Source organism: Ustilago hordei, assembly GCF_900519145.1.
Source record: "Ustilago hordei strain Uho2 genome assembly, contig: UHO2_contig_06, whole genome shotgun sequence".
NCBI lineage: Eukaryota > Fungi > Basidiomycota > Ustilaginomycetes > Ustilaginales > Ustilaginaceae > Ustilago > Ustilago hordei.
Genome location: NW_024545253.1, coordinates 726923 through 738044, shown reverse-complemented (window position 1 = coordinate 738044; position 11122 = coordinate 726923). Strand labels below are relative to the sequence as shown.

General features: G+C 52.4%; 4 protein-coding genes across 4 annotated transcripts; 2 read left to right on the top strand and 2 right to left on the bottom strand.

Annotated features, from left to right (window-relative positions):
- Positions 1-1322: 1322 nt before the first annotated feature.
- UHO2_03688 (uncharacterized protein) lies at positions 1323-2096 on the top strand (the record flags this gene model as incomplete). The annotated part of the gene is made up of 1 exon (XM_041554294.1): positions 1323-2096. One exon carries the CDS (start codon positions 1323-1325, stop codon positions 2094-2096), a length of 774 nt encoding a protein of 257 aa, XP_041410228.1.
- A 91-nt stretch (positions 2097-2187) lies between these two features.
- On the bottom strand, positions 2188-6906 carry UHO2_03687 (uncharacterized protein; the record flags this gene model as incomplete). Its single annotated transcript, XM_041554293.1, has 1 exon — positions 2188-6906. The coding sequence occupies one exon, from the start codon at positions 6904-6906 to the stop codon at positions 2188-2190; it is 4719 nt and encodes a 1572-aa protein (XP_041410227.1).
- Positions 6907-8152: 1246 nt separating this feature from the next.
- On the bottom strand, positions 8153-10003 carry UHO2_03686 (uncharacterized protein; the record flags this gene model as incomplete). The annotated part of the gene is made up of 1 exon (XM_041554292.1): positions 8153-10003. The coding sequence occupies one exon, from the start codon at positions 10001-10003 to the stop codon at positions 8153-8155; it is 1851 nt and encodes a 616-aa protein (XP_041410226.1).
- A 637-nt stretch (positions 10004-10640) lies between these two features.
- Positions 10641-11018, top strand: UHO2_03685 (uncharacterized protein; the record flags this gene model as incomplete). The annotated part of the gene is made up of 2 exons (XM_041554291.1): positions 10641-10763; positions 10857-11018. The coding sequence occupies 2 exons, from the start codon at positions 10641-10643 to the stop codon at positions 11016-11018; spliced, it is 285 nt and encodes a 94-aa protein (XP_041410225.1).
- Between the last annotated feature and the right edge of the window lie 104 nt (positions 11019-11122).

Below are 11122 nucleotides of genomic sequence, written 5' to 3'. Positions count from 1 at the left end.
GCTAAGTTATACTTTTACACGGCAGTTGATTGGGATTGAATGGCTCAATCTTGTGGCTTGGCTTTGCGCACTGTAAAAGTAAGCCCTTGCCCTCTCTCAGCGACCGTACAGACTCGGCAAACCCGAAGGATACTTCAATGCAATGCCTCTAGCACGATCAGAACAATGCTCTCAAAGAGGCTGCACAGTGCACCAACATGAAAGTTGCAACCAAGTCTTCAGGGGTTCACACTTGGAGGCAGGACAAAAGGATGCTGCCAGAGCAGAGTTCCCACCGAGTTGCACCCGTGTTTTTGCATCACGTGATCAGTCATGAAAGCCTGCGCGTCTGGGCTGGACTCAACACTCGACTGCTACGCTTCTCCGCTCCTCTCTTCACAACACCATCTTCACCAAAGCCAGGCGTACTATTAGCAGCCTGGTTCGTCATTATTTACCCTCCCTGTACACCCTCCTCCCTTGCCGCTCGTTTCTGCGCTTGACCGCCCCCCCTGTTTACGGCGGGCCGGGAGCCTGCTTGTCGAGCTTCGAGAACCTCACAGCTCTTTGCCTGCAATCCACTTAGTTTTTCGTGTTATGTATATACAATTTTGGTTTATGTTTCGTGCGATTGAGTCCAGGCGGGACGCCTGAAAAAAACTGCAATTCAGCCGACTTAGCATCACATCGAGTTGGACGGCGTCGTCAGACACTTGTACCAGCCTTGCTCGAGCGAGCGCGGCTTGGCCCATTGACTGTTAGAATGTGAAGAAGTTTTGTCCCCATAACTGACGATCGGGAAGAGTCTGAGTACGATGTCACTACTGTTTTAGGGCAGAAACATATATACTCGATTGACTAAAGAACGTGGTGAGAACCTAGTGTTCTCAGCTTGATATATATACATCTATGAGGTACATGCCGAATGTGGGAGTATCCTACTTCATGATCTAGCTTGACAACGAGCGGGACTGTGTTGTACCCAATTTCTGGATGGATCTGTTCCGTCAGATCCCGAATTACGTTTATGTCAGCATGTATCATCATATTGGATCGCTTCCTTCGGCATTGACATGTAGCAGTTCGGGTCAAGCCTACAAGCCAGCCGAAAAAAAGAAAAAAGAAAAAAGAAAAAAGAAAAAAGAAAAAAAAAGTTCACAAGGAGAAGTGGAATCGGTGATTTTTTAGCCGATCTCTAACTTTACGCGAGCCTCATTAGCGCGACGCGCCCTAGCTTCGAGCTTTTTTTGGTCAAAGTAACACTTCCGCTTCCACTCCGCCTCGTCAACCTTGGACATGGTCTCTCAACACCGCCAAGTCCTCTCGCAAACGAGCAACTCAAGATGAGGATCCATCTGAACCTGCCCCAAGCGGGCCCCAGCAATCCCTCATCATCCTCTTCTTCCAGCGTTCGCTCCTCCGCCCCGGCCCCTCTAACCACCTTGACGCCAAACGGCGAGCTAATCCTAATCGAACTTCAAGGAGCGCTCGAAATCGAAAATCAATCTCCTGCCGGTGGTCAGATTCTCGGCACGATCAGTTTCGAACCAACTCGCCCCGACAGACCTGTTCTTATGATCTCGCATCATAGGCTCGAGGGGAAGTTTGTGAATCTGGTCAAACCTTTGGCTGTATTGGAGAAGAAGGTTAGAGCTGATAAGACGGTGTTAGGTGATGTTGGCAATGCGAAGAGAAGCGTAGAGGGAGACGAAGCGGAGGGGGAGATGGTGGGGAATGTCAAGCGGGCGAGGAGGGTGGGAGACGATGGAGAGAGACGCAGTCCGCCACCTGCAATGCAAGGAGTGAGGAAAGGGAGGGATTCAATGGATTTCAGCTCTAGTCCACCCAGACCGACTCCTGTTAGTAGGGTGGGAAAGAAGTCGGATAGGCTTAGGGATATTGATGAGAACGGTGTACCCGTAGACAGAAGCGATGCAGAAACAACAGAGGGAGACAAAGACAATGAAGATGAGGAACAGGAGGAAGACCAAGTGGAACCTCAAACGGCAGTATACTACGACGTAGTCAATGTCATCAAACGTAAAATTCTCTTCTCGAAACGACCCGAACCTATAGTTCGTCTCGACTCAACATCCACCACCATAACCAAAGCATAACATCTCATCTCACACACACAGCAATCACATATCCTCACACACCCAAATAGTGACTTGATAATGCATTGCAAACAATTCCTCGCCGCTAACATCACTGACCCTTATATCGCTGCTTCTCATACTCGCCCCAAATCCGCTTCATCAGTACCTTCCCAGCACTATCCAGCAACCCAACCATAGCCGCATCTCTCTGATGATGTCCCACAATCCCACACACTGTCAACATCCCCACTTCCAACTCCTGTCTCACTTCCGCAGGTACCATTGTGTTGGCTGCTGTCAAACTCCGCAAATATGCAACCAAGATGTAGGTTGCGTGCTTGGAGAACGGTCTTGCCAGAGACTCTGCTTTGCCATCCTCCACAGTGGAAGAAGAGCGGTTTTTGAGAGAAACATTCTTGACTACTAGTGTTGAAAGCAGACGAGAGAGCGCTCGTGCTTCATGTTCTGCGTTGAGGGGGGTGACGAGGATGGGATCTAACCAGGTGGGGAGGTCTCGTCGAACTTGTCGTTTGGCTGAACCAGAGGTGGAACGGATTCGACGGAAGAGTGTGGTGAGACGGGAGAGGAGGGAGCCGAGTTGAGGAAGGAAGCTGAGGACTAGGTCTTGACGCAATCGCATCAGTGAGCTGAGGACTGAGAGCATTGCGTCCCACAATTTGGTCTTCATGAAGTCCCTCGCAGCACGAGAGCGTTTGAGTAGCACAGGGGAGACTTCATCCGCCATACTCGGCCCAGTAATCGTCGAGAGGAGTTGGAGGATGGCACCCATGTCCTGCGTCTTGAAAAGCATCGCATGGTTGCTGCACAGCTGACCAAGCACCGAGACAGCCGCAACGACTGAGCGCAGCTTGAAGAGGGCACCACCCGCCGGCAAAAGCTGTGTGTTGTTGATCACACCGAAGAAGCTCGAAAGATGCTTGCGGGCGATTTTGGAAGTTCCTTCCGGCGCCCCCGAGATCAGGAGACCGACAGCGTAAATGTGAGACGCGAGAATGTCATCGACTGCTGCAGGTGTCAAGGCTACCTGGCTTGGCTCAGTGAAGAAAAGAACGGCACAGTTCCGCAATTGGGAGAGCTGTTTGTCGAGAGTTTTGTCGTACTCCTCTGCCTCCAGATGGGATACGATACGCTGTAATTCGTCTGCCAGTCGACGCTGTTCTTGCAAACTTGGCATGCGATCGATTGTCTTGAAGAAGGCGAGACATGCATCCGAAGCCGTCTTAGCTCCTGCACCACCAGGACCGATGCATCGCAAAAGTTCGAACGCTATACCTGCCGCTGACCGAACGTACGGCTGGTTCCGACCCAGTTCTACTTCTGCCTCTGCACCTTGAATGAAGACACCATGGACGGGCGACCAGTCCTCCCATAGCTCGCTACCACGGCCGAGAAGGCGAAGCTCTCGAACATGATACAAGACCATGTCAAGGGTCTGGATGGAGTCGCTTGGCGTATCAAGCTCACCACAGAGCTTTCCGATCGCTGAGAGATTCTCTTCAATCGCCCTACCATCCTCTTGATCTATGACTTGAGTTCCAAGAACTGTCATGACATCCTGCGCAGCGCGCATCTTGAACGTGATCCCTTCAGCGCCCGCTTTCTTCTCTGCCGCTGCTGCGCCCCTGAACTCTTGAGCCGTCTCAAGCAGCTTCTTTTGCATAACAGCGCTATTCTTGCTCCGGGACAGCAGCAGTCGAGTCGCAGCCTGAATAGCACCAAGCGAAGCTCGTTCCCAAGCATGCTTCTCCTCGCTACTCCCCTCCTTTGCGTTTGACTCGAAGAACGCACTCAGCGAAGCAAGCAGAGTCTCGTCATTGACGTCCGACTCGGTCGCGTACTCCGGCAACACCCTTGCAATCAGATTGCGCAGTTCAGTCCACTGAACCGTCTTCACTTCGCTCCCTTTCTTCGCTCCAACAATGTCCTTGTCGAGTGCAAGGTGCTTAGCGATCAACGATCCGCGCGCAGACTTGTTGACCCAATCATTGGGTGTGATCCAGAGCGGCGCTATTGCGACCAGACGTCGATCGAGTTGTTTGTTGGTCGAAAGTTCGTGCTGGATGTGAGCGATGATGTGGTTGCGCCAAGTGGAAAGCTCGAGGAAAGAAGCATTGCGCAGAGCTGTTGAGGATATGTAGTGCAACGCGCTGCCTTCTCTAGGCTGTGCTGTGAAGACAAGTATCGATGCGAGGAGAGCAAGTGTCTCGTCTGCGGCAAGGGCTTCAAAGAGAGGTGCCCAACGAGTGACAAGTGCTAGCCAAAGAACTTGCATCAGCTCGATCCTGTCTTTGATGTTGTTCGGGCATCCGATCCATTCGCTGTCGCTCGTCGAGCCTTTGCTCAGCTCCTCAAGCAAAGCATGGATCGGTCCAGAGGATTGTGATACCAGCTGACAGTACCTCGACTCTCCAAACCCAAGAAAGCTGTCCCTCTCAGCACGTTGCATCAGACTCTGAAAAATCTGGAACTGCAACCCGTGCAACTCCGCACTGCTTCCCTTCTGCAATGATAGCAGCTCGATGAAAGCATCAGCTCTCTCGTCAAATGCCGACTCGAGACCAGCCAGAGTCTCCGTAGGCAGCGAACCATCCAGCTTCACCGGCTCAGAAGGATGATACCGCCATTTCTCCGACAACAGAGCTTGCCTGACGCGCAAAGCCGCTGCTGCCACACCGTACGTTGTTGCAGATGCGGACGCCGCGCATGCATCAAAACATGGCAAGATGAGGATGTTGTGCAGCTCTTCGGCTGCAGCAATAGAGCGAGGTCGGAGATTGGTTGCTAGCTGAACACTCTGCATGACATGTGCTGCGATATGGAGCTGTGCGATGAGTACACGTGGTGCGTGCGTCGATGCTTGTGTTGAAGCTTTGCTTGGGCTGCTTGTGGTCGAGGTGCGCTGCCTTTTTGATTTGGGAGTGGCACTGCCATTGACATTATCGTCCCTCATAAAGGATTCGAGACTCTGTGCAATAGTCGAAAGGCTGTGGATGAGGTCTGGCACCTGCATCGGCGTCACACTGTCGCGACAGAGCTTTCCAAGCTCAGCTAAGAACGTCTGCGATGTGAACAAAGACGAGGCTGACCCGCCGGAACCGAGCTCAGCAGCGACGCCTACACTGCTCAACACGTTGTTCACGAGCGCAGGGATGTTCCTGAATCGCACATCGATGGTTGCGACTGCACGGAACAGCTCCATCGCTGCAAGTGTTGCCTTGGGCAGCTCCTCCGATACCCACAATGCCTGCTTTGAAACCTTCTGGACTGCGACCATTGCCAAGATAGGCACCAGCTCGTCTTCCAACACCGACTTCTCCAATCGCCAGAGCGAAGTAAGACTAGCAAAGTGATCCGCTGCTTCACTCTGTGCTGCTGGTGAAGCCTCCGTTGCAATCTTTCGGAGCTCGCCTCGAATGCTGTTCGAAAGGGTGCTGAAAAGCGAACGCCATTCTTCGTGTTCGTCACAACCCATGACGTAGAGACTGTCTCGTTCAACGCCCCGCAACAAGCCTGTACGCGCTGCTGCCCGTTGTGCCTGCCTGGCTTGTGTGCCAGAAGAGGTAGCAAGGAAGGGCAGGAGAGGGAAGTGCCATTCGGAGAGCATAGTCTTGCGGACTAGGGAGAGCTGCGCCTCGCGCATGGATCCCGAGGAAGTACTGCTGGAGCTGGCTGTGGAGTTGAGAGCCTCGCTGCGACTGAGCTTCGTGAATAGGAGCTCGCTGAGGGTAGAGAGGGAGCTGAGGGCGGCATCTGCAACTTTCTGATCTTGCAAGAGGGAGGCGAGCTGCTGAACGACGCCACTAGTGGCCGTCTTCGTGTCTTTCCAAGTGGCAGATATAGTCACCTTGGCATTGCGCCCAGCTTGAAGCATCGATCGTGTGACGTCTTCTGTGAAAAGCGATTCTGCCGCCACTTGCCTCACTACCTCCAAGACCTTCGATGAATCTTCATCATCCTCGCTGTTGCTTTCGAGAGTATGGAGAGCTTGTAGTAGAGATGGGATAGCGTTGTTGCAAAAGTGCTGATGATTCCTCTTGGCGTTCGAGCCATATTGCAAAGTGGTGGTCCAAGTGGTCACGATCGAGTGCAGAATAGCAGTACTCTTCTGCTGCTCAACTGAGCTGTGTGATTGATCGAAGAATTCGAGCCATGACTGAATAACGTCGGCGGCAACTTCGACATTGGTTGCTGCTGTTCTGGACGTTGCTGGAGGCAGGAGCTTGACGAGCGAGCTTGAAGCCAACGAAAGAAGCGTCTCGCGGTCGGCCTGCGACGTGTTCTGCTCCTGATTCAGCTGCTTTGCAAGAGCACCAGCTAGAGCTAGCACAGGTTGCGTGCTGGCCAGATGCGAGAGCCAGGTTTGCTTTGCTGCTTCAGAGAGCTCTGAGTCGGTGCTGATCTGTGCAGAGACGATGGCTGAGAGCAGCTCCCATGCTTTGAGGTCGAGTTCGGTAGGAGTGCTAGTCGATGACTCCTTCTGCTGTTTGGCCTTGTTCTGCCCCTTGTTCGGTGTACGTGGTGCTGAGGTAGAGTTCGATGTACGGAGAGAGGAGCAGAGGTACTCGAGGACCCACTGTGATAGCAGCTCTGCTTTCTTAGGTACGAAGAAGTCAGCGGACCGCCATGCTTCGAGAGCTATGTCGACCTTGCTGAAGCCATTTGCTGGTGGCTGTGGGACACGGAGAGCCTTGACGAGCTGTTCTGAGGTGGTGATTGAGGCAGAAGCGAGTGCCGAGGAAGATGCGCTGACGGAGTCGGAGGGCTCGCTCGGCCCAGCAGCCGCTCCGCTCCCTGTAGCGGTCAGCATGGCTTCGCCCTTTACAGCTTCCTGGTCCAAGCTTATCGAGCAGCGAATGTTCTGTCCGCTGAAGTTGTTGTCGAAGATCTTATGGTCAGGTGAAAGAAAGTGTCGGCAAGGCTTCTTCTTCGGTGTGGAGGACAACCTTTCCAAAAAAAAAAATCAAAAAAAAAAAAAATCAAAAAAAAATCAAAAAATCTCATCCCGTCTGGACTCAATCGCACGAAACAAGATCGAAAAAGTATAACCTAACACGAACAAACTAAGTGGATTGAAGGTAAAGACAGTGAGGTCCTTGAAGCTCAATAACGACGAACCAGGCTGCTAATAGTACGCTTGGCTTTGGTGAAGATGAGTGCAGAGTGGTGCGGAGAAGCGGAACAATTCGATTGTTAAGTCCAGCCCAAACGCACCATGACTGATCACGTGATGCCAACCACGGTGTGTGAGAGAAGCGGACCCTGACCAGAAAAATTGCTTTGGCTCGACTTCCTCTTATCGCCCGAGACAAATCTGACCGCTTTCGAGGCCTTTTGAGCTTTTCTCGTAAACCATCATCTCACTTTCTTAGCAATCACCATAACCTCACTTCCTCTCGACCTCTCACTATAGAAACTCGACAAAGCACATCACATGCAATGCTGTCTACAACTCTCCGCACATTCGCAAAGCAGCCTTTGCGCTCCGTCCTCGCATCATCACCAGCACAAGTACGATGCTGCTCCTCTTCCTCATGCTCCACAATTCTTAAGGCTGCCACTACATCAAGTCCTCGCGTAGCAGCACCAGTAGCAACAGCTTTGGGATTGATGGAACAGCAACAGAGAGGAATGAAGGTCCGTTCTTCGGTCAAGAAGTTCTGTGATGGTTGCTCGGTCGTCCGAAGAAAGGGAAGACTCTATGTGATCTGCAGCAAGGATCCTAAGCACAAGCAGGTTGGTAACGCATAGAGCTTTGCAACATCTTTTGTCGAAAGATGTCGATCGCTGACTCCCATTCCGGACCTCCTTATGCCATTCTGTCAACTCACAGCGCCAGGGATAAAGTCTTCGACATAATCGCATCTCCCAACTTTACTCGCCTTTGTCCTCGGGATGCCCTGAGACACTCACCATCCATGCACATTGTTGTATTTGTACTTGTACCGGCTCAATCACATGCTCATCGACACCAAATAACGCAAACATTCAGCGAGCATGATGCATTTGAGCAACGCTGTTCCTTGATGTCATATGGAAGTACAATATCGTGAGGCTCAGCTAGATGGACTGGAATCCCCCTGCTTCGACTGCTGTTCAGCAATCAGTCCCTCGATCTCCCTGATCTCCGCCTCAACATCCGCCATCCTCTGATTCACCCCACTCAATCTCTCCTTTAGTTTCTGCTCGTACTCTTCATCACTCACACTCCTGATCGGCATCGCTCCTTTCACCTTCTCCAACCAGCCCTTCCCTCCTTCCTGATTGACTTGAGGAGTGGGTTGAACATCCGCCATTGGCGCAACTGCTTGTGACGCACTCACCGCTGCATCAGTAGAAGAAGCCTTCATTAACTCTGGCACAGCTAGCGGTGCGCCACGGGGAGAAGGTCGAATCATAGCGTCCCTCACCACCCTCAACTCGTTCCCTGTCAGCTGCAACCCCATACAAGCAACGCCCAAGGTTGCTAGACCTTTGTGGATTGCCTGAGGGCCGCGGGTGAACGCTGCAGCACCAGCGCCTACTACCGCGCCAGCTAGACCGGAAGCGAGAAGTTTGTCCGTGTGTTTGTTCTTCGTGACCGTACGCAGGCGCATGTGTCGGTTCGCGAAATCTGGGCCGGACGAAGTTCGGTTGAGAACGGGTGAGACGATGTATTCTCGGACGGCGAAGAAGGGAAATGCGAAAGCGAAGGAGCTGAAAGCCATTCGTGTGCCGAGGACTGTTCCTGCTCCTTGTTTTCCATTGAGGACACCGTAGATCGAACCACCTACCCCTCCAACCAATGCGGCAAGGAGAGACCCTTTGACGACTTGAACTGGAGCGTCGGATTCAATTTGGAAGCCGGAACTTGGCTCTTCGAGGACTGAGAGAATGCCGTATCCTCTTCTGGCGCTGCGTCGGCCAGAGGAGGAAGAGGAAGCGGCGGGATCATCGACGAACTCGCCGTTGCTCCATCCGGAAGATTGCGGTGAGAAAGTGGCGGGGGATGACCATCGCGGATCATCTTCCGCGCCAGACAAGGTCATTACCGGCTCATCTCTGTTGCGCGGAGAAGCTGAGCGAGAGGGGTAAGAGCCGTTGTTGGGAGGAGGTGGTTGCTGTCGTACAGTGGATGGTTGGGAAGGGTTGTTATTGAAAGCTGAAGGGTCGTCCGATTGCGGCTGATCTGCTGAAGAGGCGTTGGAGCGGTTGTACGTGGTACGGGCATTATCTTGACGAATACGTTCCCATTTGCTAGGTTCCACGCCACGCTCGCCTCGGAGCTGAGCCCAGCGTGTGCCTGTACCGGTGCCAGGAGGGGTCGTCGTCGACTCTTGTGCGCTCGAAGAGGAAGGCTCAGACGATAGAGAGGGGAAGGAGGAGCTGAAGGAGCCGTTGTTGCCCTCGAATCCGGGATAGCTTGTTGCTGCACGTTCACCACCCCACCCTTCCCCACCTTGCTGCTGCTGCTGCAAACCCTGGTCAAAGTCCGCTTCTCCATTCAACCCCTTCGGCGGCGCTACACCTATCTGAGGTCTCTTTCCCTGTCTCTGTTCTTCCATTGCTCCAAGCATCACTCTTCTCAGATGCTGTGGGTCTTCCACGTTCCTCAGCACATTCTTACTCAACAAGATACCGATCGGTATCATGAGGAAAGACCCTCCGAAACCGCCAACAACACTCCATCCCATTCTAGCGAGCAACCGAGGTCGCGGCTTTCGACGATTTAGCAAGACGTAGGTTCCGGCGGCACCGACCATCCATCCTCCATACTTGGTTATGCTGACATTGCGTTTCATAGTTTTGAGCGCAGCGACCTCGCGTTGGGTGAGTTGCTTTTCGGATTCTGTGCCCGCGAGACCTTGAAGACGGGTGCCGTCTTGGCCAGCGGCGGTTTGGTTTGAGGAGAAGCCACCGGTATCCATCGTTGACGCTGTGTGTTGGTGTCGATAAGAGTCGTCCAAAGGTGCAGGAAGCTGGTGAGACGACAAAAGATCAAGGGTCTCCAAAGTCAACCGCTCGAGCCAGGCTGTTACGAATGAGTGATGATGAGAAACGCTCAACCTTCGCGTCTTCTCAGCAAAGCCTCTCGACCCTTCCACGCACAAAAAGTGGAGGAGCTAAAATAAGCAGTGTTACACCTACACTTCTCTTACACTCGAAAATCTTCGGCCGAATGAGGCAGCATGGAGGCAAAAAGCAAAGCTGATTCACCAACGACGTCGGCACTGCTTGACGTGACACCCTTACTAGCCGAAGATCTTGCTTTGTACCACACTACAGCGCGCACATTCTTCTTGGAAGAGACATCAGATTAGACTCGCCCTGACTCATTCCTTGCCTGCATCACAAGAACCCTTGTGATGAGGTCGTGTGAGAGGCCATGTAGCTTTGATATGTGACATTGCGTAACCTGACTGCCCGAGCCCTAAGCCTGACCCTTCTTCTCACGCCTACTCGAGCTAGGTATAAGTAGCCCATGATCTTCCTGTCCAAATTCACTTTTTTTTCTTAGCTCAACATCCGATTATTCCAGCACCACACAAATCACAATCTTTCATCATGGGAAACAAAACCACCGACCAATCTTTCAAGAAGACTCACCAAGTCGTTGGAGCCAATGGCAACGATCTCGTCGACAACCTCAACGAGAAGATTATGAAGGAAGCTCCTGGTCACGAAGGCGTACGTATCCCTCCCTCCCCATCTCTTCTCTTATGATGACTAGATACTGATTCTCTCTCTTCTCTCGATCTCCTGACGGGTTGAAAATGGCAGAACGTTGCGGCAGAACAAGCAGGCACCCAGCGCACACACAACGAACAGATTGAGCGCGATCTCGAAACCAAAGGCTACACTACACGTCAGACTGACTCGCAGGCTGTAGCTGATGCTGAGCTGAAGAAGAAGCTTGACAAACGCGGAAACGAGGCTCAGTAATCTCGAAATCATCAAATACCTCAACATAAAACAAGTTTCTCTCAACATTGTTGGTCTGTGCAAATGCTCGTGGGACAAACCTGAAGTAGCACTCGGCTGGTGGA